This window comes from Phalacrocorax aristotelis, chromosome 2 (genome assembly GCF_949628215.1).
Source record: "Phalacrocorax aristotelis chromosome 2, bGulAri2.1, whole genome shotgun sequence".
Taxonomy (NCBI): domain Eukaryota; kingdom Metazoa; phylum Chordata; class Aves; order Suliformes; family Phalacrocoracidae; genus Phalacrocorax; species Phalacrocorax aristotelis.
The window spans coordinates 18,472,533-18,499,608 of record NC_134277.1 but is presented as its reverse complement, the minus strand read 5'-3'; the positions used below and the strand labels follow the sequence as shown (position 1 = coordinate 18,499,608).

Genomic DNA, 27,076 nt, shown 5'->3' with positions numbered 1-27,076 from the left:
TTGGGCCTAATTCAAGCATTCCAGAAACGCGCTGATGGCAAAAGGAGAGAGCGTACTCCAAATACTCCAGCACCATTGCCAGCTCCAAGAGTCATAACCCTTTCCTCTCCCTTAGGGATGAATCACAAACCTGGAGATCAAAAACCAAATAGTGCCAGGATGGCAATTGGGCCTGTCCATCCAGTTAGTGGAAGCTGGCTAGATGAATGGCTAAATGAAGAAGGCCCTTACATTTTAATTCCAGTTGGCCCTCAATGACAACTGATAAAATTCCTAATAGATATGGGAGCACAAATCTCAATACTGACACACCCGGATGCTGAGAACCTGGGCCTGTGATCCGCATGGCAGACAGTTAAAGTTATTGGAGTAAGCAGAGAAAGTGTTATTTGCCGAACTGCAAAAGTTAATTTCTGGCTCCCGAGTGAGAAGTGCCTGTTGTCTACTTACTTCAGTTAAAGATCACAATGAAAATATTTGGGGTTTTGATGTTTGGAACGGTGGAACCTGGCACCTGCTGGACAGCAGTGTGTGGTCCTTCAGTTCAAATGTCAACCCTAACTCTGAGAGAAATTGCGAGGCTACAGTGTGTGTACTCCACGCAGCACATGCACTCCCTGATTCAAAAATTACTGATGTATCCCAATACCTGATTTCTGCTGCAGCATGAACTGGAATTTCTGAAGTAATAACAGACTTGGAAAAATGGCACATTATTTCCAGAACCCACTCCCTGTATAATTCACTACTGGTCTGGCCAGTCTGAAAGCTGGATGGAAGATGGCATCTGACAATTGATTATTGGTGCCTAAATGACCACACAGCCCTGCTAACGTCTGCAGTACCTAATACTGCAACTTTAGCAGCCACACTACAAGCAGCCGCACATCCATGGATGGCAGTGCTAGATGTCAGATATGTTCTTCATGGTCCCCTTACAGGAGGAAGATAAAAATAAATTTGCTTTTACTTGGGAAGGTATATAATACACCTTTAACAGACTCCCACAGAGGTATAAACGTTCACCCATGACTGCTCATGCTGCACTTGCTGAACTTTTACAGACAGTCTCACTGCCTCAAGATGTGAAACTGTACCTATATATTGATGATATTCTAATCGGAGGGACCTCCCGTGAACAAGTGGGAGAAGCAGCAGCAGCAGCGTGACAGGCATAAAGCAGAAGTTGAAGTTCCACCTGAAAAATATCAGAGACCAAGTAGAGAAGTAGAATGTTTAGGTACTTAGTGGACTGCAGGTAGTGCAGCAATTCCACCAGACGCCCCAAGTAAAATCAACAGTTGCAGATGCCCCAATTTAGGAAAGAATTACAACAACTCATGGGTACTTCAGGGTACTAGAGGAAACACATACCTGGATTCTTTATCATTGCTTGCCCACTGTACTCAGACTGTACTCACTTTTACAAAAAGGAAAACTCTGGAAATAGAAGCCAGAACATGAAGAGGCAGTCAAAACCCTAATACAGGAATTAAAAATATATCAGTCACTGGGGCCAGTACATCTCCACAACCCTATTATAGCAGAATGGGCTTTTGCAGAACACGGTACTTATTGCAATCTATTACAGACCGGGCTGAGCAGGCCCAAAAGACCTTTACCATTTAGTTCAACCACATTTAAAGAGACAGAACAGAGAAATTCTGAATGGGAAGAGGGACTTACGTCTTTAGTCAGAGCAGTTAAACAAGTTGAGCCACTAAGGGGTAACTGTCCAGAAAAACTCTGCCAAGACTTGTATCACTTTCTCTTTCCAGCAATGGTACCGGGAATGATATCAGCACACCTTCCCTGGATACTGGGTCAACCATCAAAGGATTGCTTATCCTTCTCGCAGGAGTAATCATCGCCAGCATGAACCAAATTTGGTTCATACATAAACAAACTCAACCCACAGGGTGGACACTCTCACTTCTTTTATTTCCATTAATCAATAGGGTAACTATAGTACATTCTGCACCATACACATTTCTCAGTTGTGGGTGCAAACTACTGTAACAGCAATTACAAGGTAAGGCGATGAGGGTAACTTGCCCACTGAAATTTGAAAGGCAATTTGGGATAATGCGACTCAATTTGAAAAGGATTTCCAATCCTGGCAGTATCTAGTTAATTTCACTTATTACCCCACAAACAGTAAAGCCACAGTTTTTGTTTTGACAATATGCAATGCTTCAGTACACACAACATACCCAATCGTGCTGGCATTAATCGCAATGGAACTGTCCTCAATCCATTAGAACACAGAGGATGGGCCCAACAAACAGTGAACAAATGGCAAGTTGATGTTGATGCATGTGTTGTACGAGAACAACAGGGATTTATTTGTGAAAGTAATACATTGAGGCCCAAAACATTTGTCTTGCCACTGAACAAAATGTTTGTCATTTTGAAATACATCCTGATGAAACCTCTGAAACTGTATGTTGGAAATGAGTGTGTCTGTGAGAACTCTTGGGGTTTTGTATTTACGGACACCACTGTAGAGACACATAATCACTCAAAGCTACATTTGTAAATTTACCAAAATTATGGGATGCGACTTTAACTATTCAGCTCCCGTCACAACCCACCAATTGCTACAATCTAACTCTACATTGTATCAAGACTTATGGCCTACCCCTGCTGGAATGTATCTTACATTGGTAAGAAAGCTTTTACAGTACGGTGATCTCTACCAATTGCTGAAACAAGTTTAAGAAAATGGACAAAGAACCCTTATTACCGTTTACCATGATGGAAAAGTAATATACCATGTTTTGGAAAGAGTAAAAAAGAATGGAGAACATAATTGGTGGGGCACCTTATTCGGATGGTCACCAACCGCCACAGGAACCTTGAATCGAATGCTTCATCTGGCTGTGATTTTATTAGCTCTAACATTATTAGACTTATTACCTATAATCCTTATGTATGTAAAGATTTGGTGTGCAACAAAGCAAATACGCCTTGCTCATTGTATGAAATCAACACTAATGTACAAAATCAAATTAATATTAATATTTTATACTACAAAAGTTTGCTTACTGTGGATCTGCAAGTGTGCCAACATGGTATATAGCTAATGTTAATTATGACACTGTGGAATAAGTGCTGGAGGTGACTTAGAAATTAAACTTATGTTTTTAGAAAAGGTACAGCATTGAAGAAGCTTTCAGGGTGAAGTGCAGCTGATATGCTGATATGTGAGGAATTCCTTCCAGAGAAGTTCCCTAGTAACCTTAGATGTCAGCAATGCCAGGAGAACTTGGCGTACTGACTCTAAGAGGAGTTGTCTGGAGGGTGGAGTAGTGTGGCGGCATCGCGGCCAGGCTCTGTGATAAATGGGAACTTGAGGTACCATGGAGCTGGTACGCTGCATATTTGCTACCCTGGGCCAACAGTCCATCATACTTTTGACAAAATGATGTCCTTCTGGTGAACTTTGCTCATTATAATATAATTATAATACCAAAACACACCTCCATCCCAAAAGCTACCTGCCTTTAAGGTGTGACCACCCCTCACTGGGCATGCGCTTTGAATTTTTCTAGTCTACACCTTTAAAAGTAAAGCAAGGAAATTTTACACCAATCATAATAAAGGTATGCATGACTAGAATCACTCAAGCTCCACCTGAAAGATAAAAGATAGTATAAAATGTGTGAAGAGAAAGAGGATGTTAGCAAAGATACCGCTCTGACTTCTGGGACCAGTCGACGGGCTGAGCCTCTCTTCCCCCCATTGGGACACCTTCGGGTAAGATTAGAAACCTCTGTAGAGTCACTTTAAATCTCTAACATATTAGAGTTGCTTTGCTTCCTATTAGAGTCGCTTCATATTTGTTTTGCGTAAATCTTTAAGGCATTGGAGTTGCTGCGTAAATCTCCATTGTATAGAGTCGCGTAAATCTCTAAGGCACTGGAGTTCTCCTGTAAATCTCCATTGCACAGAGTCACCTACTATTTGTTTAGCATACTTGTAGCCTAGTAATGTACTCCTATGTTTGGTATTTATGTGTGTCTTATAACCAGCAATCTTATCACTGGTAATCCAAAGAACCTGTGTATCTGTTGCTTTAATAAATTGCACTATGCATTCATCTAGCCATGATCGTTCTCATTGAACGCAACTGGCCTGGGAATCTGCCAAATTAGTTACTAACAACAAATACTCTGATGAGTGGTTACTTCTATAACCCTTAGAAAATAAACCATTGACCAAGTCTGAGACTAAGACAGGGCTTAGCCACACCTAGACTCCTCTCAGAGAAGGAGTTTAGAAAGCAAGGGGGTCCTGTCTGAACCTCATGACTCAACAGTAGGGTCTCTCCCTAGCCACTCCTCAGACTCCTACCATTAATGCAACAGACGCTTAAATAAGACAGTTTATCAAATAATTGGACTCTTACCACTGATCTGCAAGATACCACATATTTATGACACACAGGCAAGATGTTACTGTACTACCACTCTCTGAGTTCATAAAGTGGATTGACTGTAGTCATGGGGTGGAGTGTGGTGAATGTGCTTGACCCCTTAACCAAGCTAGTGGTAGTTTGGTACAGGCCCAAATATAAAGGAGGTAAAGGTAAAGGCCTCAGGTAAAGGCTGGAGCTGCAGGCAGGCCAAGAACTCCTCTACTTTTGACCTGTTCTCCAAAAACCCACAAAGGAACAGAATGACACAGTAAACGTCAGTACATATGAGTTTGGAACACTGATCATGCAATTAATGCGTAAATAACAGGTGGCTTTTCCAAGACTCATTTATCAAGGAACAAAGAAAGTTGTGTGGAGAAGGAGTCTCATGCCTACATTTTCATTGCATGTGATTTGACTATAAGCCAAACACTTTATCCCATAAATAAGACAGCCTAAGTGAGCTTTCTCTGAGGTCTCCCTGCTACGCAGCATGGCTGGATGGTGGTGAGCCCCCCTTGAGCTGGGGCACCTCTCAAGGTTGCTCCTCGAGGCAGAGAGACCTTTTACCAATGGTAGATCATTGGACGAGCCCGATTTGAGCTCCCCCTGAGTTGTAGCTAGCCTGCCACTAGGTCACTCTGCCCTTGAGCAGGGATGCCTCTCAAGGTTTGAGATTCCTTACCTGAGACTCAGAGATCCTTCCTTGCCTGAGGTGGAGAGATGCCCTACTCCTGAACGTTGAGAGGTGCCTTACTCCTCGATGTAGAGAGACTCCTTGCCACAACAGATCCTTGGTAAGTGACTAAGAGCTTGTTAAGCTTTGTAAGTTTCGCTAACTCCATTTCCCTTTGTGTGTTTCTTCCATGCAGTAATTAATAAGGTGAACCTTGCCATCAAACTTGTTGAACCTTAGTAAACCACTGTCAAATTTTGTTAAATTCCATCAAATTTATTGAACTCTGTCAAATTATTATTTTACCTCAATAAAACCTATTGCGGTTTCTCTCTTTTGATTGAGACCATTCCACTCATCGTGGCAGAAGTGTCTGTCTGGTGAGACAATATGTTTATATCTCTTGCTAGTGATGGACACATGAATATTTAAAGTGCACATGCTTAGATCTGCCTGTCTCTATTTATGTGTAGATATAAACTCTCCTAGAACCAGAATGTATCAAGAACTTGTTTTACATATATCATAACAGAACCATGAAAAGCATTTCAAACTCTTGGATCTTCAAACATGTGGTGGCTGCAGATGCCCATGACATCTTTTACCATTTTGGATTGAATTCTTGACAAAAAATAAATGGCAATGAAATCAGAGCAAGAAATTCTAATTAGGTGTAAGAAAAAACTTTTCTATCATCAGTGTGATCACACACTTGAACAGGTTGCCCAGAGTGTTTGAGTGATCTCCAGTCTTGAAGGCATTCAAAATTTGACGTGACAGGCCCTGAACATCCCATTTAGCTAGCCCTTCTTTGCTTGCTGGCGTTGGACTGGATAATCATGAGAGACCCCTTCCAATCCAAGTTATTCTTTGATTCTGTGGTAGTTTTGGCTTATTCCACAGGCTCACATGAAAACTCATAAGCATTTTTCTACCCTGTTACCCTCTCTTTTTTTCCACTTAGGCAGCATAGAATTATTTTTTGGAGATGGGCTTTAATTTAAAAACATGTCTGTTTTCTCCCTTATGACCAATAATTACTGTATTTTCCTTTCTTCAAATCTTAAGCAGCATTAGGTGGCGTCTGCTTATTTGAATTAACCAGCGCACCTGCTGGATATATCTTTGTGCAAGGACGAATGGAGCCCTAACTTCACAAGTTCTGGTAAAACATGCTGCTAAGAGTGACTGAAATCTGACAGATGTATTTTTGCTCACATGCATGATTATTTCTGCCTACTTTCTGACCTAAGAGACCAGAGTTTCTGTTCCTCTTCCTCTTACAAACAAAAGTAACCCTTGGATAATGCAAATTAGAACTGTTCCTGTAATTCCAGCACTTTTATATTCATTTCAGTTTCATCTGTGTGTTTCTGTTCAGCTGTGTACTTGGCCTCCTCCAAAGTCTAAATACCTACAATGCTTCTTCAAAAGAAGGGACTCTATCTATCCCATTGCTAGCCTTTGCAAAAGTAGCCAGAAGTAGAGGGGGATAGGCAATTTTCCATATCAGTCTAGAGCATAGTGCACTTATCTCACAAGTGTGTGATTATAACTAAAGTCCCTTCACAAACAGCCAGAATTCATCCAGACACCTCCCAGGATTGTGGGGATTGTGCCCCCTCTACCAGATGTGAGGATTACTTCCTTGTGAGTGGGCACTCTCCATGCCCACTGTTAAACACGGGTAATGCTGTGAAAAGAACAAAGCATACATGGGGTCAGAAGGATGCGGAAAGAAGTAAGCTCAACTTTTGACCACTTGGATAGATTACTTCAATATCTCCACAGATAGCTGAAACAGAATCTCTGGGTTCTGGTCCTAGTCCCGGAACTGTCCATCCTTTTATGTTTGGCTAAAAACCAGAAGTTATTTTGGGTCTAAGCATGGAAAAGAACACCCCTCTTCTATTTGAGTGGTGTTTTACCATGCTTTCTGGAGAATAGCCTAAGCCATGGGGTGAGAGTACCCCAATAGGAGCGTAGCATGGAATCCCCTGATGTTCAGGAAGAAGACAAAAATAAGCCTGCATTGTCTATATTGAGCATATGCTTGAACTGCTTAGTTAATGTGTAAGGAAAATCCACCAGATAATGCCACCATGCTTTAAAAAGGTAACAGGTTTAACCGGAGAGTTGGTGACACTGAGCTAGTTGGTGTGGATTTGGTCACTGGTGGTTTTGAGTACATTTTTTGCCTTTTTGCTGTATTTGAAGGAAATTTAGATGGGAGTTAGATTTCAGCTGCTCAAACTTGGACTCTGGTGGTCATACTTAGAAATGCAAGAGTGAAGGATCTTTCTCACTAAAAGGAAAGGTCTCTTGTCTTAGTAAATTTAGACACTAATAATCCTCACTTATTTCATAACAATTTTGATGGCATGTGACTACCTCTCACCTGAAACACTATACAGAAATCTAGGTCATGCTTTTTATACTAATCACTTCTTGTTAATAATAACAAGGTTGATCTCCTTCTTGTTAATACAAACAAAACAAAAAACCCCACCCCAAAACAATTACCTCACCCAAGTTCAGTGCACACTTTTTGAAAGTGGGTATGTGTGATAAAGTTGAACAGTATTCCAAAGAACAGTTCACTGGCATGGTATCTATGGAGTTGCTGGCTTCATCTAGTGTGTAAGGACAGTCACACCAGTAACTGGTTTTCATTAACAGCTCAAGTTCTATTTAAAAATAGGGCTTTCCTGGCCTTCCCTTCCTCTCTGGGAAACTGTCCTACTTCATTTTGGAATTAACACCTCTTTAAATCAGAAAGAAGGCTTTCTTTGCTGGCCAAAATGTAATTCTGGCAGCATATATCCCTTGTTTTGATGACAATGTTGTTTGTTAGCTCAGAATTGTCTGTTCCTGTTTCTGTGGACTAGCTTCTTACACTCTATAGCCTTTGATTAGAGAGGATCTACAATCTTATGTTTGCAGTTTTCTGTATTTCTGACAAAGGTAGGAGAGTTTTCTTTTGATGAATGGGTAGCATTTGATAGTGCTAAAGCAGTGGTAAGGCAAACTTGTTTGGATTACTTTTCAGGATGAGTTTGAGATCAGTGTTAGGTTTGTTTGAAATTTTTTTTCCATAGGCATTAACTGTTTTATGGAGTAAACTGCTGTCCAGTATTTATACAATATAAACATGAACAGGATACCACCTTAAGTTCCTCCAAAATAAGACATTGGGAGGTCTGAGTTGATGGTCTCTATTATCCCAAATCTGCAAGGATTTGTTCAAAATACACATGGATGAAAATCCTCCTTTCTGTTTTCTCAGAGACTTGAGACTTTTCTTATGGCTTTCTGTAAGATCTTGTTCCTTTTGGAATAATCATCTTCTAGATAAAATGCCATGAAATGCCATTTCATTTGACATTTTCAATTTACAAAAGCAACATGAAGTTTTCCCCTTACTTTTTTCACCGTTATCAGAAATTACAGATCACCTCTATAAAGAGTTACTGTGTTTTATGTTTCTAAACATTCTGCCATCAAATCCAGCCTTCACCATAGGCAGGTCCATGTACTGTTCCACAGCAGAGCCATGGCTGGCTGGAGCAGACATTGTTGAGGGGCAGTGCGTTATGGATGAAAGCAGTGATGGTTGTCTTCAGAAGATCTTATGGGGAACAAATGCCTGCTGGCTGTGAAGCAGGGAGTCTCACCAGCCAGACATACATCGTTTCTTAATTTCAAAGCACTGTGCAGAAAGTCCCACATGCTAGAAACTGCATTTGCTCTCCCTACCCTGCTATCTCTTCAACTAGCAACTGGTTCAGCCCTGGAGCCATCATGATATTTGAGCCGTGACAAAAGCCTTGTCTGCATATGCAAGCCTTCATGGGTTGTGCCTGAGGGAGATCATAGAATCACAGAATGGTAGGGGTTGGAAGGGACCTCTGGAGATCATCTTGTCCAGCCCCCCTACTTGAGCAGGCACACCCAGAGCAGGGGGCACAGGAATGCATCCAGGCGGGTTTTCAATGTCTCCAGAGAAGGAGAGTCCACAACCTCCCTGGGCAGCCTGTGCCACTGCTCTGGCACCCTCACAGTAAAAAGTTTTTTCTCATATTTAAGTGGAACTTCCTGTGTTCCAACTTGTGCCCATTGACCCTTGTCCTGTCACTGGGCACCACTGAGAAGAGTCCAATCCCATCCTCTTGACACCTGCCCTTCAGCATTTACAAGATCCCCCCTCCATCTTCTCCAGGTTGAACAAACCCAAGCCTCTCAGCATTTCCTCATAAGGGAGATGCTCCAGTGCTCTGATCATTTTGGTAGCTCTCTGCTGGACTTGCTCAAGCAGTTCCATGTTCTTCTTAAACTGGGGGGCCCAGAACTGGACACAGCACTCCAAATGTGGTCCCACTACGGCAGAGTAGAGGGGGAGGATAACCTCCCTCAGCCTGCTGGCCACACTCCTTTGAATGCATCCCAGAATACCACTGGCCTTCTTGGCCACAAGGGCACAGTGCTGGCTCAGGGTCAGCTTGCTAACCACCAGCACTCCCAGGTCCTTCTCAGCAGAGCTGCTTTCCAGCAGGTCACCCCCAGCCTGTACTGGTGCCTGGGGTTGTTCCTCGCCAGGTGCAGGACCTTGTACTTGCTCTTCTTGAATTTCATGAGGTTCCCCTCGGCCCAGCTCTCCAGCCTGTCCAGGTCTCATTGGATGGCAGCACAGCCTCCCAGCCTATCAGCCACCCCTTGAGAGGTGGAAATGATTGATTCTGGTTCCCAATCAAGACTAAGGGTTTTATCTGAAACAGTTACTAACTCAAATATAAAAATAATTCAGGGTAGAAGGTCCAAACCTCCCAAGTGATTCCCTGGTGCCTGGAGGAGCATTGTAGGACACATGACTTGGAACCTCACTGTGGTGAACGATTTATTTGTGCTGGCTAATGGCTGAAAATGGCTGTCACCATCTCCAGTGTCAACCAGAACAAAGCTAAATTAACGTCATGAGTGCTGTGTTTTGAAATGGCCCACTCTTGTTGGTTGAGATAGGTGTGAGCCTGCTAATCAGACTGAACCAATGAGAGGACACAGTGTATGGTGTGTCTGCCTAGAATCTCATAGGCTAGTCTAGAACTTGTGGCTTGTTCTTTCAGCCCACAGCACTTTCGGGTGTGAACAGTATGGCAAAAACAGGAGTTCAGGGTTGATTTGTACTGAAGATAGAGGTGTCTTGTCAGTTCACCTCCGGATTTGATGACTGCTGGGTGAGCAAGTTTTTCTTATTTTTTAATCAAGTTGTATTTTAAGTGCCTAACATTCAGTTAAATCCTGGTGTAGCTATTGAAATCCAGTATAGCTACAATAGCTATACAATTGTAGCTACTAATTTAGCTATACTTTGCAGGTCCTTTCCTGCAAAGCTGCTTTCCAGGTGGGCAGACCCCAGCATACGCTGGTGTGTGGACCAGTAGAGCTACAAAAGATCTAACAGATCTTTCCAGCTGCCCAGCTGGAAAGCAGCTTTGCAGTAAAGGACCTGGGGTCCTAGTGGACACCAGTGTGAACATGAACCAGCAATGTGCCCTCATGGCAAAGAGTGCTTTTTAGACATGTGTGATATATGGGGATACTCAAGTCAGCCTCAGACTAGACATCTTGTGCATTAACCTAGAGTGACATTAGGGAAGTGGGTTAATTTTGTTAAAGAAGTCATAAAATAGCTCCCAATAACCTCAGAGATAAGAAAAGTAAGTGACTGAGATTTACAGCTATGAAATGGAGAGCAGAATCTGAGCTTTTCAGAGCAAGCTATGAAGCTATTCAAGTGGCAGAATAAACTGTTTCTTCTCAACACAGTGTTTTATTGCTGTCTTTTTGGAAAGAGTTGGGTCCCAAAACCAGGAAAACTGTTAAACATATATGAACTCTTCTGGGACATCCAAAACTGTGTCTCGATTACAAATTCAGAAGAGAAGAAAGATGAGTTTGGGTGGTTGGGGAGAAGTCAGATGAGGGAGAGTTAAAAAGCCATCTAGTAGAGACTGCTGGACTTGATCTTTTCAGAGGCTACTTCTGGATATTCTAATGTTTGTTTTGCTTTTAAGATGGCAGTTTTTAGAATGAAAGCTCAATATTGCTTTTAATGTCCTGGTGGACTCAGAAATATTTTGAGACTATCTGTCTTTTGACAAGGCTTTTTATGCTTACATATCTAAATACTCCTGCTTGGTAGAAGAATGCAGCTGTGGAATGAAACATGAAACTCAGGTTTAAAGTTTATAGAGAGTTTGTGCTTGGTTTTCACAAATGGTGCCTCCAGAAATAGGTGGGACTTTATATACGAGTTCAGATTTCTTGATATTAAGAGCAAACCAAACCGAGTTGTTACTTTAAAGACAGAGTCTTTTAATAAAATTTTTATGGGCTGTTTCATGGTATGGATAGCTCAAATTTATTTGATAACAGTAAGGAGCTAGATAAGACAGAGATTTTACTCTTGTTCTGGTGTAAAACCCAATTTCATAATTTTCATCAAGATCTTAATTGAGACTTTACTACTTCAGGGAAGTACTTTTAAACCTCAGTTGGGGGCCTCTAACTAAATAAATGACTCATGTCCTGTTTTACTGTAAAAGGCGTTAACTTGTCCAACCCAGTTTGGCGTATGTATTTGAGTAAGAAACCTCATGAATCCTATACAAACAACTTACAAAGACTCAGCATATTAGCACACCCTTACTGGGATGATATAAGGTAAGAGTTACATAGCTCTTTATAAATTACTATATAGATGTCAAAGACATATGTTATGTTAAAATCAAAAGGTCCTTAGTTTTCTATTATATGCTATTTATGTGCTAACTTAAGAACAATGCTTAAAAGTTCCTTTGTGATAAGAGCATCTATGTTGGCCTTTGCTGCTTTAGGTTGGCAATGAAATTAAAATATGAAATAGAAAAAACATAGACATCATAAACAATTTTGAAAGAACGAAAATAAAACAATTTTTACAGTATTTTAGAATTTCTATTATTGGCAAAATAGAACTTACTCCTAGAAAGCCAGACTCTGGTCTCCTTATTTTTGCTAGGTTGCCTTTTAACTTTCTCTTTCTTAGTTAATGGAAACCAGAAATAAATTTTTCAAAGTGTGAATCTGAGCAGTCGTTTTAAATTACATGTTTCAAAGCAAACCTCCAAGAAATGGTAACTAGGAATGATGTGTGGGGCTGCAAAACAGCCTCATCTCTGCTTCACTGCCACCAGTCAATAACGGAGAAATGCTCTTTGGGACGGACTGTGGTATCACTGAGATGAGAATCCATCACCACTGCCATGAATCTCCAAAAATTCCTTTTAACATGAATCTTCCTCTCATTGTGGGTTGAAGCAAGTCCAGGAGGACTGAGGGGTTCTTAGTGTGCACCTTAGTGAGTTCTAATTAATTGAATTATTTTCCCAGAATTAAGGAAAAAATCAGCTTTAAATTCCACACTGAGGTATTTAACTTCATCCCAAAGGATTTTTTTTTCTTCGCCATCTAATCTTTTGAAAAAAATCACATTATATTTTGAGTTGCTTCACAACAAAAAGCTTTCCCCTGTGAAAATGCAAATGAAATGAAAGGCCAGTTATTTGTATGGTTGTAGTGGGGTTACCTAGAGACGGTGCATTGTCAGGAAGACAGAGACCTTGTAGCTGTTTGTGGCTTTGAGCGTGGTCTATGAGCATTAACCTCTGACTACAGAGGGAGCTGATTTAGTTAAAAGCTAGGCAGCCTCAGGATCCAGCAAAGCAGAGCTCTGGATAAGGTTTTCTTTTCAGGCACTTTTCCAGGATGTGCAAGATGCACCTGTTTTTCCTGCAGCTATTTGATTGTCTAGTGCCTGTTTAGGTGGTCTGATTTTAACTGGTAATTTGCAGAGTCTGTTTGGGAGATCTGCTTCTGTACACATGAAGTGAAGCAGGGCTGATCTAGGGAGAGACTCAGGAGCAGATCAGCTGGTGGCAGTAGCAGAGGTTGAACAGTAAAAATGAAGTGTCTGTGAATGAGGGAGTCTGGGGAATTAGCCAAGTATTTTCCTGTAAAGAAAACAAGAAAAATACCGCACAGCTCTGGTCACCTGTGGGAGTGTCATTTCTCATCACAAGCAATAATGGATCGTTCAAGATTAATCAAGCTTTGAAAAAGTATGTGTGTTTGTGGGAAGGTCACCTTTCAACCTAATATTTATTTAATGATAAATGCATGATTGTTTGAGCTGGATGACACTTGTACCTGTATTTTGCAGCCCAGGAGATGGAGATCGAGACTGCAGATGAAATTGCTATTGTGGGAATAGGATGTAACTTTCCCGGAGGTAAGATTTGGATAAAAGCAAAGCAGGCTGCTGAGTGAACATTGGAAAGCACCTTCATTTATTAATGTTGAAATGGAGGAAAAACACACGTTCCTCCCTCACTTATGTAGAAATCATTGCTTTGCTACTTGTAGGATCTCTTCAAAAAGTCACGCTGTGGTGGAAACTAATTGGTTCAAATTAATCTGCTGACAGACAGACCTGCAGTGCTGGCTGTGGGGACAGCATTGAGCTGCACACATGAAGCTCATACAAATGAACTGGATGGGTCTGGGATGATTTGAGCTTTCTGCATGTGCGCTGGCCAGACGATTGTGCATTGTTGCAGGACTATGCATCCACAGGGACAGGACAGATCGAGGGCCTGTCAATATCACCAGCTCTGCCTGTAATATAATTAGGTTGGAGTCACTGTTACTGACTCCTAGCAGAGTCCCCAGCCAGTGCTGGCCCATGTCAGTTAGAGCTGTCCTGGTCAGTGCCTGGGCATGCCACAGGTGAGCACCTGTAAGGGACTGTTTCCAGAGTGAGTGTGGGTGCGGCCACTGTGTGTGTTGGGAAAAGTGGAAGCTGAGAGGAGGAGAAATGTGAGCCGCTGTGCGGACACCATGTTAATTAGTTTCAGGGCCAAGAAGAGAGCCTAGACATATCCTCAGCACCTGGAGCTAGAGCTCTGGATCTCAACCAGTAAGGACAGGGTTCCTCACAACCCTGTCCTTAGGTGTTGGGCTCCGTCAGCATTGAATATACACATACTTTTATGATTGCTTTAGGTGCCCTTCTAGTGTTAGGGACAAAGGATAATGCCTCTGGCTTTTTCCTGGTGTTTGTAAGCTCAGTCTGTCTTCAAAGAGCTAATGTCCAGAGGTGACTGGACATGGGGAGGGGGAGCACATATTTAATCTACTTTAAAACCTTTGTACAACAGGTGATGGAATTGACAATTTCTGGAAAGTCCTGGAGGAAGGCAAAAACTGCACAGTAGAAATTCCCCCTGAGAGATTTAATGCCAAAGAGTGGTATGATCCAGATGATAACAAGCCAGGAAAAACATGTACAACGCGAGCTGCTCTTCTCAATGAGTGAGTCTGTTACTATGTGGTGCCACCTATTTTTCTTGTACTTAGACTAACGTGCCCAGCCTTTCACAGGGTGGTGCAAGGCACAGGGAGAGCTTATAAATGGGACCTAGGAACCATCTTTCTTTTACCTCACATGAACATGCAGTTGTCAAAGTGCAGGAATTCCTGGTGTGTGACATCGATGAGCAAATTTAGTTGCAGGCAGTGTTAAGCACATATGTACATGGCTGGGAACACATATAACCTTCGATTATGTTATCGACCATGTATGTACCCACCATGTGTTGAGATGTCATCTGTCATGGATGGAGGTGTCTGCATTTTGGGTATACAGAAGTACACATGCAGTATGCATTAGGGGTTATATACTGGATCTGGGGTTGGCTCCAGCCTGCCAAATAATTCATACTGTCTCTAGTACTATGGACTGTGGAGGAAGGTGGCAGAGCATGCACTCTGAGCTGTAAGAACTGCCTGGTAAGTCTCCTCCAGTTTCAGCCTGAAGGTTAGCCAGCTTTGCTGGCCCTCAGGACCTAATCCTGTTCTTATGGCTACAAGTAGCTCTAATTCGTGTGAAGGTGTGACAGTTTAGAGAGAGAGTATGGAAGTTTGATTTTGCTAGATAGTCAATAAGGGGATCTTATGCTTAATTTGTGTGTTATGCTTGCTTGTAAACCTGAACTATTAATAATTTCATAATAATCTTGCTTTTCTCTGGGCTCATACAGGCGTATCTTAAAAAAAGAAACCTTTTCTGTGTTCTGAATCACTATTCCATAAAATTGAGGCATTATGTATATAAAGATACTAGTAGGTAAAGATACTAGTGCAACGAGTAATCCCAGAAGAGCAAACTACTGTATGCATCCCTTCACTTGTATCCTTCACGTCTCATGTCAAATTATCCCAGAGATATGGGTACAGCTGTATGGGGGCTATGACTAATGAGAAGAATAGCAAATTACTGTAAGATCAATATATACATCTTTTATTTTAAGTCCACATTCACCTTAAATCCTCAGGCTGTAGACCTTTATTCAAATGAGAAGTTCACATGCACAGAAACAATTTCATTGCCTCCTGAGAATAATACTTAGCAGGGTTGAATCATAGGACCCAGGATTACTTCAGTGATTAGTCCATGCCAGACATTCAATTCTCCACTGAAATCAAGAAATTATAGAAGGCCATGCAAATCTGATCTTGGGATACAAGATCAAGCCTGGGCTTGGTGTTTTGTAAGTGTGGGCCTACTCTGAAGATGTCTTTAAAGATAAACACACACACACAGAGAAAACCACTTTGAATTTATTATTAGAGAAGTATGGGCATCTCTTGGAAGCATCTGAGCTGACCCTCTACTTATTGGTTTTATAATTGTAAAGATATTGGTTATTGCTTTAAAATAATTTAGAAGATAATATTTGTTTAAAACTCACATTACAGCAGAGAGAGTCTCATTTTGCACATTTTCATAATCTGAGGAGTCTTTTTGCTACTAGTGGGATAACCATGGGAAAAAAGATTTCTAGGAGTGGGCTCATAACTCTGACATGCAGAATCATAGTTTGTGGTGGGACATAAAACATCCTTGGCCTATAAACATTTTGGCCTATAAACATAAACATCCTTGGCCTATAAAACTTTGGCCTATAAACATTTTCTTCTGAATTTCATAAATGGGAACTGTGCCCACTTACTGCTTTGCTTTCCATGAAATTACAATCATGGTATTCATCACTCACTTCCTGTAAATATGAATCACAAGTGTGTCTGTTAAGATCAGAAAGAAAATCAGCGCTTCTGTTCCTCTGTATGGGGAATTGTTTACCGGAAACTGGAGCAGCAGCTTTCCTGGAGAATCCCCCCATGAGCGATTGTTTTCCCTTGCAGGTCACGTACCCGTGCCTCTAGGGTCGAGGTAGGTATTCCATCCCACTTCTTCATGTTCTTTCTTTGGTCACGCAGGTAAAACCATAGGGTGCCCCGTCGTGTGTATCCTTTCTCTTGAGCAAAGGGATGCTTACTGCTAGTGGCTGAGATATTGGCCCGTGCTGGTGGGGAGTAGGACATATCTTCTTTGAATTGCTGGAACTCCCGGGACAGTTTCTCAACAGCAGAGATGAGCGAGGAATAGATATTTGCTCATGATCTTTCCAGGACATTACTGCCAATGAGTTCTGATGCATTGATGGTGCACTCTGAACAAACTTCTGCCACATGGGTTGTGTGCACTCGGCTTCATCTGGATCTTTGGATGACTGTTGATCGTCTAGGTCACTATAAATCACCTCAAGCATGGCTAGTTCCCTCAGGTACTAGATACCTTTCTCCATGGTCATCCATTTTCCTAGGCGAAATACAATATCTTCTTTGAAGGGGTACCTTTCTCTCACACCTGACAGGAGTCGGCTCCAGAGGATGAGGGCTTGTTTCTCTTTCCAATTGCTTTGTCAATGCCCCCTTCCCTAGAGAGGGATCCCAGTTGTTTGGCTTCTTTCCCCTCTAATTCCAGGCTACTGGCCCCATTATCCCAGCATTGGAGCAGCCGGGTGATAACGTGCTTACCTGAACGACGGCCAAAATCTTTTCGTATATCCTGCAACTCACCCAAGAATAGGGATCAGGTGGTCTCCGTTTCTTCCTCCTCCTCTTCTTGTGATGGCCCTGCTTCTTCATCATCTCTTTCTAAACGAGTTGACTTTCTCTTCCAAGATTTCTTCTTGAGTATAGGGGCGACTGATACTGGCATGGGTTGGTCCTCTGATTCAGCTGCAATGCTTGTCACCAGGGTTGGAGTAGCTGCAGTGTCTGTCATGGGGGTTTGAGCGGCCGCAGTGCTTGCCATTTTCTTATCTTTGTCTTTTTAGATCCAGAGGCCTTCTATTCCCCTTGGGGGTACTGAATAGTGTCAAATAGGGCTTGATAGGCATGGGCCAGGCCCCAGCACATTGCAGTGACTTGTATCTCTCTGGAATTGCCTGGGTGACAACATACTTCCTCCAAATATTCTGCTAATTTTTCAGGATTCTGCGCTTGTTCAGGGGTGAAGTCCCATGACACTGGCGGTGCCCACTGCCTTAGGCATTTGCCCGTACTATCCCACATACCCTGCCACGCATAGCTATCAAGCCTTGGGGCAGATCTCTGGATGATATTCTTAAGTTGCTTATTAACCTTAGACAGAACTGAAACCGTCTGCCAGAGCAATACCAACAGATATATCTTAACTACCCAAGGATGTTCAAGATACTGAAAAGTTGTTGTAATGAAGGAGGAGACATTATATAAGATGGTAGCTAAGGTGCCATTCTGTATTTTTGCCATAAAAAACCTCTCAGAGGAGGAGGTATAATTGCTAATTGTCTCCATGAAGTGGTAGCCGAAGTACAGTAACAGCTTCCATGCAAGACCCAAATAACAGACAATGCTCAAGGCTAGTGTTTTAATAACAAATCTCCTAGGCAAAACATCTCTAATCACTGCAGAGCACAGCAAACTACAAAAGCCAACAGCAATTTTTAACATTTACTTTACAATCAGCATGGTATACACTGGACAAACTAATATTGAGAAGAGATGAATTAATGCTGTGACCAGCAACTGTTATTATCTCAAACCCTTCGTGCCCCACGTTGGGCGCCAAAAAGTACTGTCATGGTTCAGCCTCAGTCGGCAACTAAACACCACGCAGCTGCTCACTCACTCCCCCCACCCCGTGGGACGGGGGAGAGAATTGGAAGAGCAAAAGCGAAAAAAACCCCAACTTGTGGGTTGAGATAAGGACAGTTTAATGATTACAATAAAATAATAATAATAACAACAATAATAATAATGATTATAATAATAACAATAATGATAATATAATAAAAAGGAAAAGGGAAAAAACCAGAAACACAAACTTACAACTGCTCACCACCCGCTGACCGACACTGCCCGTCCCCAAGCTGCGATTGCTGCTTCCCTCCCCCGGCCAGCCCCTCCCAGGTAACATACTGGGCATGATGTTAACATGATATGGAATATCCCTTTGGCCAGTTTGAATCCACTCTCTTAGCTGTGCCCCCTCCCCTCCTGCTTCTTGAGCACCCGGCAGAGCATGGGAAGCTAGACATGTCCTTGACTAGTACAAGCACTACCCAGCAACAGCCAAAACATCGGTGTGTTATCAACATTGTTTTCATGCTAAGTCCAAAGCACAGCACTGTGCCAGCTGCAGTGAAGAAAATTAATTCTATCCCAGCTAAAACCATGACATCTGTATATTTTAGATTTAATTCATTTGACAACCACTTGTTTGGAATCAATGATCTGGAAGCTGAACGCATGGATCCGCAACAGAAGTTACTGGTAGAATGCACCTACAAAGCCCTGGAGGATGCAGGAGTCCCTGTAGAAGCTGTCAGTGGCACGAGGACAGGTGTTTTTATTGGTAAGACAAAAATTTCATAGTGAAAATGTCCATTTGAACCTCACAAAGATCGGAGCACTCCTTCATAAACTTTACATACGTATCTAGCACTGGAGAATTTAAGGCTACTGTGCTATGGCACTACCAGGTTTTTTGCTAGGGATTACAAGGCTACTCTAGAAGTTCATTATATAATTCACATGTCTATTTTAGATGCTCCTCTTAGTGTCTTCAGGCACCAAAGTTGAAGCAGGAAACAGTTAATTTGCCTCCCCAGGAATGATACTCTCAAGCCAGGCCTACACTTTTTTCCAGTATACCATTTCCCAGTATAACATTGGTTAAGGTGTGGTGGGGGTTAAGATCCTTTTAAACCAGCAGAAATCCTCATGTAGATATTAGTACGCTACCAAGGTGCACTTGTCCAACTGCTTGTTTTGTCAAGGACGTAGAACAAACAGCACATTTTTGCTGGTGTAATTTGTGTCTCTGCTAAGAGGAGTTTTGTGGGATAGTTAGGCTGATGTAACTACAGGGGCAGCCTCTTTAGATGAACTTTTAGCCTGAAACATGCTCTTCTTCTTAACTTGGTACATCTGAGGAACTGAAGTTAATGTCTTGTACATTTATATCCCCACTATCCTCATCGTAACTTCATAATATGTATTCCTGTAGCTAAACTAAAACAACAACTCTTGAACTGAGATACAGAAATCTGATCAGGCTACAGAGAGCTTACCTGCACCATACAATGAGCTAAGCCATCAGGAAAGGCCTGTCATTTACTGTGCATCCCTTTTTTTTTGCTTGGGTTAACGTGACATGTATTTGATATTTTTACAGGTCTTATGAATCGAGACTATGAAATCATAGCAAGCAGAGCAGTAAGTGATATAAATCATTATGATGGTGCTGGATCAGCAATGAGCATTGCTGCTAACAGGATCTCATTCATATTTAATCTGACTGGACCATCACTGGCTATAGACACTGCATGTTCATCTTTTCTTTTTGCTCTGCACTACGCCTCGCAAGCAATTAAATCAGGTAAGGGGACTGAAGAGATGCTGGACAAAGAAATTAGGATTGCTGCTGTTTCTGTCTATTATCCTAGATATCTCAACATGAGTATGTTTCTATTTTACTCCAGGAGACTGTGAGGCAGCAATCTGTGGTGGAGTGAACTGTATAATAGATCCTGGCACCTTTGTATCTCTCAGTAAAGCAAAAATGATCTCTCCAGATGGAATAAGCAAACCCTTCTCCAAAAAGGCAGATGGTTATGGAAGGGGTGAAGGCTGTGGTGTTGTTTTCCTCAAACCACTGAAAAAGGTAAGATTGTCTGTGAAGCAATGTAAGATAAGACTGGTTTCTTAGATCAGTTTTGTGTCTTCAGCTCTAATAATTACTTTGCCAGAAAAGAGTTTCTAATTCAAGCTCAAGATTAATAAATCATTCAGCATGAAGCATTTATGCACTTGCCTTAACATGGGAAAGGGATCAAGCATTCAAAAGTTAGTATTATACTCTGTCTGTTCTTGATGTTGTTTGTTTTTTTCTTATACAGAGAAAGCATGAAATTATAAAGATAATTTTACCTTTTTATGAAACAGGCAAAGGAAGACTACAGCAAAATCTGGGGTGTTATAAATATCAGTGCAGTAAATCAGAATGGTAGGTCCATAACTCCAATCACAAGACCGTCTCGAATACAGCAAGAGAAGTTACTGCGCAGCATTTACGGAACTCATGTTGATCCTTCCGTTTTGCAGTACATTGAAGCACACGGTACAGGGACTGCTGCTGGAGATCCTACTGAAGCTGAAAGCCTAGGGAATGTCATTTGTAAAAATAGGTCTTCACAAGTTTCCATTCTGAGAATTGGTTCAGTGAAAGGAAATATTGGCCACACCGAATCAGCTGCTGGAGCAGCAGCGTTAATCAAAGTGCTTCTGATGATGCATCATGGAAAGATTGTTCCATCCTTGTATTACTCAAAGGAAATGAGCAGCATTGATACAGAAAAATTAAACCTTGCCATTCCCACAACTGTAGAGCCCTGGGAAGAATACAGTGGGTATGGAAGAGTAGCTGGCATCAACTGCTTTGGATTTGGAGGAACCAATGCTCATGTTGTAGTCAGGCAAGTTAAGCAGCTAGAGCCTCTTCCTGCCTTTAGGAGGCCCCTTGAATTAGTTCTGCTGTCGGCAGCATCAAGGAAGTCCCTTCAGATGACAATGGCCAATACAGCTGACCAGCTGAGCACAACAAACTTAACTCTCCCAAGCCTGGCCTATACTTCTGCCTGCAGAAGAAGCCATGCTAACTACAGGTACCGAAAAGCATTTGTCACAAATTCTCTCCAACACTTGCAGCAAGAGATTATGTTGGCAGCCAGCACTGAACTTACTGAATCAAAGGTGGGACCACAGCTGGTGTTTGTGTTCTGTGGCAATGGAGTAAAGCTGAAGGAGTTCAGTGAGGCACTGCTGAGCTCAGAGCCAGTGTTCAGAGACAAGTGTAAGGAAATAGAAGCGCTTTTTCAGAAACATGCTCCCATAAGCCTCCTGCCAGCAAGAGGTCATAGCCGAAAGGATTTGTTGAATCCAGAGCTTTCCCAGCCCTTGCTTTTTACCCTGCAGGTTGCCTTGGCTTCTCTTCTGAAATACTGGGGCATTAAGCCAGTTGCTGTGGTTGGCCACTCAGTAGGGGAAGTTGGTGCTGCACATTTTGCTGGGTACCTTTCCCTGGCAGATGCCGTCAAAGTGATTTATCACCGGAGCCGGCTGCAGGCAAAGACTGCCAGCGGCAGAATGTTGGTGGTTGGAAACATCCCTGTTCAAGAAATTGCTGAACGACTGCATCGCTACTCGGGAAAGGTGTGCATTGCAGCTTTCAATAGCCCAGTTTCCTGCACCCTGTCTGGGAACTCGGACTCTGTGGATGCTGTCCAGAGAGATTTAGCTCAAGCTTTCAGCAAGAGAAACATCTTTCTTCATGTTTTAAATGTCCCAGCTGCATACCACAGCTCCAGCATGGATATGATACTTGGGGAGTTGGAAGAGAATATACAGCCTTTAGAGAAACAGAAGGGGGAAACTGAAGTGATTTCAACGCTGACTGGTATGGCTGCTTCTGAAGAGGACTTTGCTCAGGGCAAATTCTGGGCCCAGCATACTCGTGAGCCTGTCGCTTTCACTCAAGCCATCAAAACTGCAGCTAGAGACAGGGAAAATGTGATGTTTGTGGAAATCAGTCCTCACCAAGCATTGCAGCGAAACATAAAGGAAACTCTAGGAAAAGGCACAAAGGTGTTCTCTTCTTTGCAAACAGATGCAGAGTATCAGACACTCTTCACCCTGGTAGGAAATCTGTTTGAACTGGGATATAATCCCAACTGGCAGCACCTTTATAATGGGTATCAAAGTGTCCCAGTGGCCATTCCACGGTACCAATTTGATCGCAAAAAGCTCATGGGCTGTCTGGATATCCATCGACAAGCAAACCAAAGAGGTGTCAGCTCCAGTCATCCTTTGATTTATGGCATAAACAGTGACAACATGGAGTTTGGCTGCCTGCTGTCTCAGGACACGACATCGTACTTATATGAGCACAAGAACAATGGTGTGCCTTTAGTTCCTGGTGCTTTCTATGCTGAGCTTGCTCTGGCCTCTGTGATGAGCAGCTCAAGACCTAAAGTGCCTCTGAGTGCTTGCCAGATGTGTATCAGTTTTTCTGCACCGTGTGTTCTCACACAGAGTTCCCAAGTCTTGAGCATCAAGCTGAGTCCACAAAAATCAGTGACAACCTTTGAGATACTCTCTTCCTCCAATGCAGTTTATGCTGCAGGACACATTACAAAGGGGCCTGAAGCTGCGGTGGAAGAAAGCACCATCTCCTTCCAAGACATCTATCAAAGATGCAGGTCAGTGCTCAGCAGAGAGGAGGTTTATGAAACACTGTCTCAGGTTGGCTTTCAGTACGGCTCCATATTCAGACAGCTCAGTGATGTGCATTATTGCCAGGAACTAAAGGAAGCTATAACAAGCATAAAGGTGAACAAGGAGACTGTCACAGAGATGTACAACTACTGTATCCATCCAGTGCTGCTTGACTGTTTTCTGCAGATGACCACTGTCATGACCTCAAGGATGTTCCATTCCAGAGCAGGCTTTCCTTCAGGTATAGGCAGCCTGGTGGTGCTCCGGCCACTGGAGGAAGAAATGATGATATTTATGAGAACGAGCAAATCCATTGGGAACTGCCTAGAGGTCTGTGGATGCTTTATGGACAAATGTGGCTCTGTTTTGGCTGAACTTAAGCGTGTTGCCATCACTTTCATGAAGGAAGCATCTCCCAGAGACAATGAGTTCATGTTTGAAAACAAGTGGAAAGAAGTCTCTCCTTTGCAGATGACTGGACATCTGGGGAATATGCCCAGAGTCCTAGTGTTTGCTGACAAATTTGGCATAGCTGAACAGCTCAAAAAGTATTTACATCCTGATTCAAGATATGTTATGTATGAGGACTGGGAAGCCCTCTTGGAAGGCCATGCACAAAATAAAATGAGAGCAGAGGTTGAGGATTATGATGACATTCTCTTCCTGTGGGGAATTCAAAAGTTAAATGAAGATTTCCCAAGCAAAGTGGTAGACCATTTGGCAAAGTGTTGTGAAGCCTATCGCCAAGTTATTGTGGCATTAAGAGAGAAAACGTCCCACTGTTCAGTCAGAGTTATCACCTACAGAACAACAGAAGGAAACGTAGACCACGTTAACTGTGGGTTTGCATTGCATGGCATGACCAGAACTTGTGTTGTTGAAGTTCCAGAAATCACATTTCAGATGATTGACCTCAGCTCTTCGAGTTCCTTGGACATCTCAGTGCTAGCAGACGTTCTTGTCAAATACAAAAGTGTGGACTATCCAGAAATTTGCATCAGCCAAGGAAGAATTTATGTGGCTGAAATCAGACGCACGCCTTTTGTAGATGCAGATTACAGCCAACCTGTAAGATGTCTCCAGAAGTCAGAAACATTCACTTTGTACACTTCTGATCCGTACACAGCAAAAGACTTGTTTGCTGAATTATCCACCAGCACGGCTACTCAGCTTGACAAACAGAGCATTGAAATTCAAGTGGATAAAATATGTCTCCACTCAGAAGATTATTTTCCCATTAGTGTTTCTAGTCGTAACTTTGGTAATACCCTGTATTGGAATTCACAAGCAGTGGACAAACACAGACTTATAGCTCTTGATTTCAGTGGCACAGTAACAGCAACAGGCATTGGTGTGAAGCACGTTAAAGTAGGAGATCATGTGGTTTCATGTTATCCAGCTGCTGCGTCATCCAGAGTTCAGATTCCAGGAACAGTTTGTTTCAATGTAAAGAAATTCCCATGCTTCCAGAACGTCCCTTGTATGTCATATTTTATCATTGCATGGGAAATCTTAAATCAGAGGTTATGCAATGAGAAACATGGCAAAACATTAGGCATTATTTCTACAGAGCCATCATCAGTTTTGTGCCAAGTTCTTTCTGTGGCAGCAGAAGAGATGGGTTGGAGAACAGTACTTGCAAGGTTTGCTCCTGATAAGTTCCAGTATATAAGTTTATGCAATGCCCTGGTTGTTCTTCCTCCAGTAAACAGGTTGTCTCGTGAGGATCTGGACCACATGAAGTTTCTTAAAGATGTGGTGATAGTGTGTGGCAATCGACAGTCTGAATGTATCCAGAATGTCAGTGTAGTTGATCATGAAAATATCAGCTTTCATATCCTTACAGTTACCAGCATTTTCCAGAAAGCATTTCTAAAGGAATTGCAAAAGACTGTGCATGCATGGATCAATTCCATGGATATGAAACGGTTTAGACATCTGTCAGGGTCTGTTTTTCAGCAGACTGAGAACTGTGACAGAATGAACTCTGTGATGTCCTATTTTACCTGCAAATCTGTTCCACTTGTTGTACTGAGGAGGCAGAAGGACATCACCATGCTTTCAGATATACCATTGTATGAATCCCAGAAGAAGTTGTTTAAGCAGAATGCTGTTTACATAGTAGTTGGGGGGCTCACTGGACTTGGCTTTGAAACAGTGAAATTCATAGCTGAGAATGGAGGAGGGTGTATTGCAATACTCTCCAGGAAAAGTCCAAGCAGTGAGAAGCAAGAAGAGATGAAGGCTTTGCAGCACCAGTATGAAGGCAGCAAAGTAGAGTTTGTGCAGTGTGATGTTATTTCAACCAGTGATGTTGAGAAAGCTTTCCAGTCCATTGCTAAAATCTTCGCAGGGAGTCCAGTCAAAGGTGTATTTCAAAGTGCTGTTGTTTTACAAGATGGCCGTCTTGAAGTTCTGAAATTGGCTGACTTTCAGAAAGTATTGAGCCCAAAAGTAGCAGGGACCCTAAATCTTCATTGGGCTACCAGAGACCAGGAGCTTGACTACTTTGTGTGCTACTCCTCTATTACTTCCTTTCTGGGAAATTCCACCCAGGCAAACTATGCAGCTGCAAACTCTTTCTTGGATGTCTTCTGCCTCTACAGGAGGAACCATGGGCTTTCAGGCCAATCCATTAACTGGGGTGCTTTGAACCTTGGCATACTGTTCAATCAAAACCATATGCAGAACATTCTGGGATCCAAGGGCATAGACATTCTGCAAGTGCATGAAATTCATGAGTATCTCAGGAAGAGCTTACTTATGAATAACCCGCAGCAAGCCATCGCCAAATTAAATTTTCGAATGTTATTTAATCATGTTTTTTCTCAGATTATGTTGCTGAAAAGTCGGTTCAAATCACTTATGTCAGAGGAATTCAGGAACAAGCTTGAAACCTCTGAGGAAGCTCAAATACAAGACCACGATACTGCCTTAATAAAATCTGAAGACTATATCACCTCAGTGGTGAGTGACATCACTGGATTGAGCCCAGATGAACTAACCATGAATACACCACTTTCATCATTGGGCATAGACTCTATGTTAGCTATGACAATTCAGAACCGTGTCTTTCAAGAGAGAAAGGTGGACATACCTCTTGTGAAGCTGGTTGATCCTCTCACAACTCTGTCAAGTTTAGTAGTAGTTTTAGAAGAAACAAGCAATAGAAATGGAATAGCTGAGAAAAAAAATAATGCAGTTGAAAGTGCAGAAAATGGAAGCTGGCTGTAGGATTCTTCTCACTCAGGAACTGTGACTTTGAGGATACCTGGACCCTTTGTGGTATGTCAGAATATGTCATTGCAGACAGGGTAGAACATCTGGTGATGCTGAATGTACTCTTCTGCGTTGACCCAGAAAAACCCACACCAGGTTCTTCTGCCATTGCACTAGCTGTATTACTTTCAGTCAGTTGTTTGACTTGTTACTTTCAATATTGTTTACCTTTATTTTCTAATATTTTAAACTGGAAGTAGGCAGATTAATACACATATATTTTCATTTGGTAAACTTGTATGTTCATGGCACACTGCATTTTTTAAACTGTATGAAAGTTTTTATGAAAATGCTATGTTTGCACTTTGAAATTATGAGTGTACAAGTCAAGCAGAATAGGTTAATCGCAATTTTTGCCATTATTATATCCTTAATGTATTATACTTTTTTTTAATATTATCAAATGTGTATAAATATGGGCAACTTTTTGAAAGATCTCTAGATGTTATAAATTTTAAAGGCTTCTTCTCAGAAAATTAAACTGGTTTTTTTCCTTATATCTGCAAAAATATTAAAAATTTATCAGTTGCAAAGCATGCAGTAAATCAACCTTTTTCTTTATTAACTAACCATCTTTTATGAAAATCCAAATAAACAAGAATAGTAAAAAATTTAAAAAGCAAAACTGAAAGTGTATTTTGTCTTATTTTAATTTTTTGTCCCTCATCTGCTCAACAAGTTTAAATTTTCCTAATCCTAACACCTGACCTTATTTTAATCCAATGAGACCTACCCCACACTCTTGAAAGCAGAGCCCACAGAGAGACAAATTTAATGATAATTATGTAGCAGTGATCCAATTCTGGAAATTCCAGCATACTTTAAAATGACAAAAAAAATCAAAGCATTGTATTCAGTTTCAAATCTGACTATAACAAATAATTTTCATACTTATAAGACATTTTCTATTGTAACTTTAAAAGCAAGCCCAGTCAAACACA

The 27,076-nt window shown here is 41.8% G+C and overlaps 1 protein-coding gene across 1 annotated transcript; it reads left to right on the top strand.

The window, feature by feature from the left end:
* Positions 1–13,361: 13,361 nt before the first annotated feature.
* Positions 13,362–26,710, top strand: LOC142054066 (mycolipanoate synthase-like). Its single transcript, XM_075086264.1, has 6 exons — positions 13,362–13,422; positions 14,351–14,504; positions 18,776–18,936; positions 19,759–19,962; positions 20,066–20,247; positions 20,529–26,710. The coding sequence occupies exons 1-6, from the start codon at positions 13,362–13,364 to the stop codon at positions 26,088–26,090; spliced, it is 6,324 nt and encodes a 2,107-aa protein (XP_074942365.1). The 3' UTR covers positions 26,091–26,710.
* Positions 26,711–27,076: the final 366 nt, after the last annotated feature.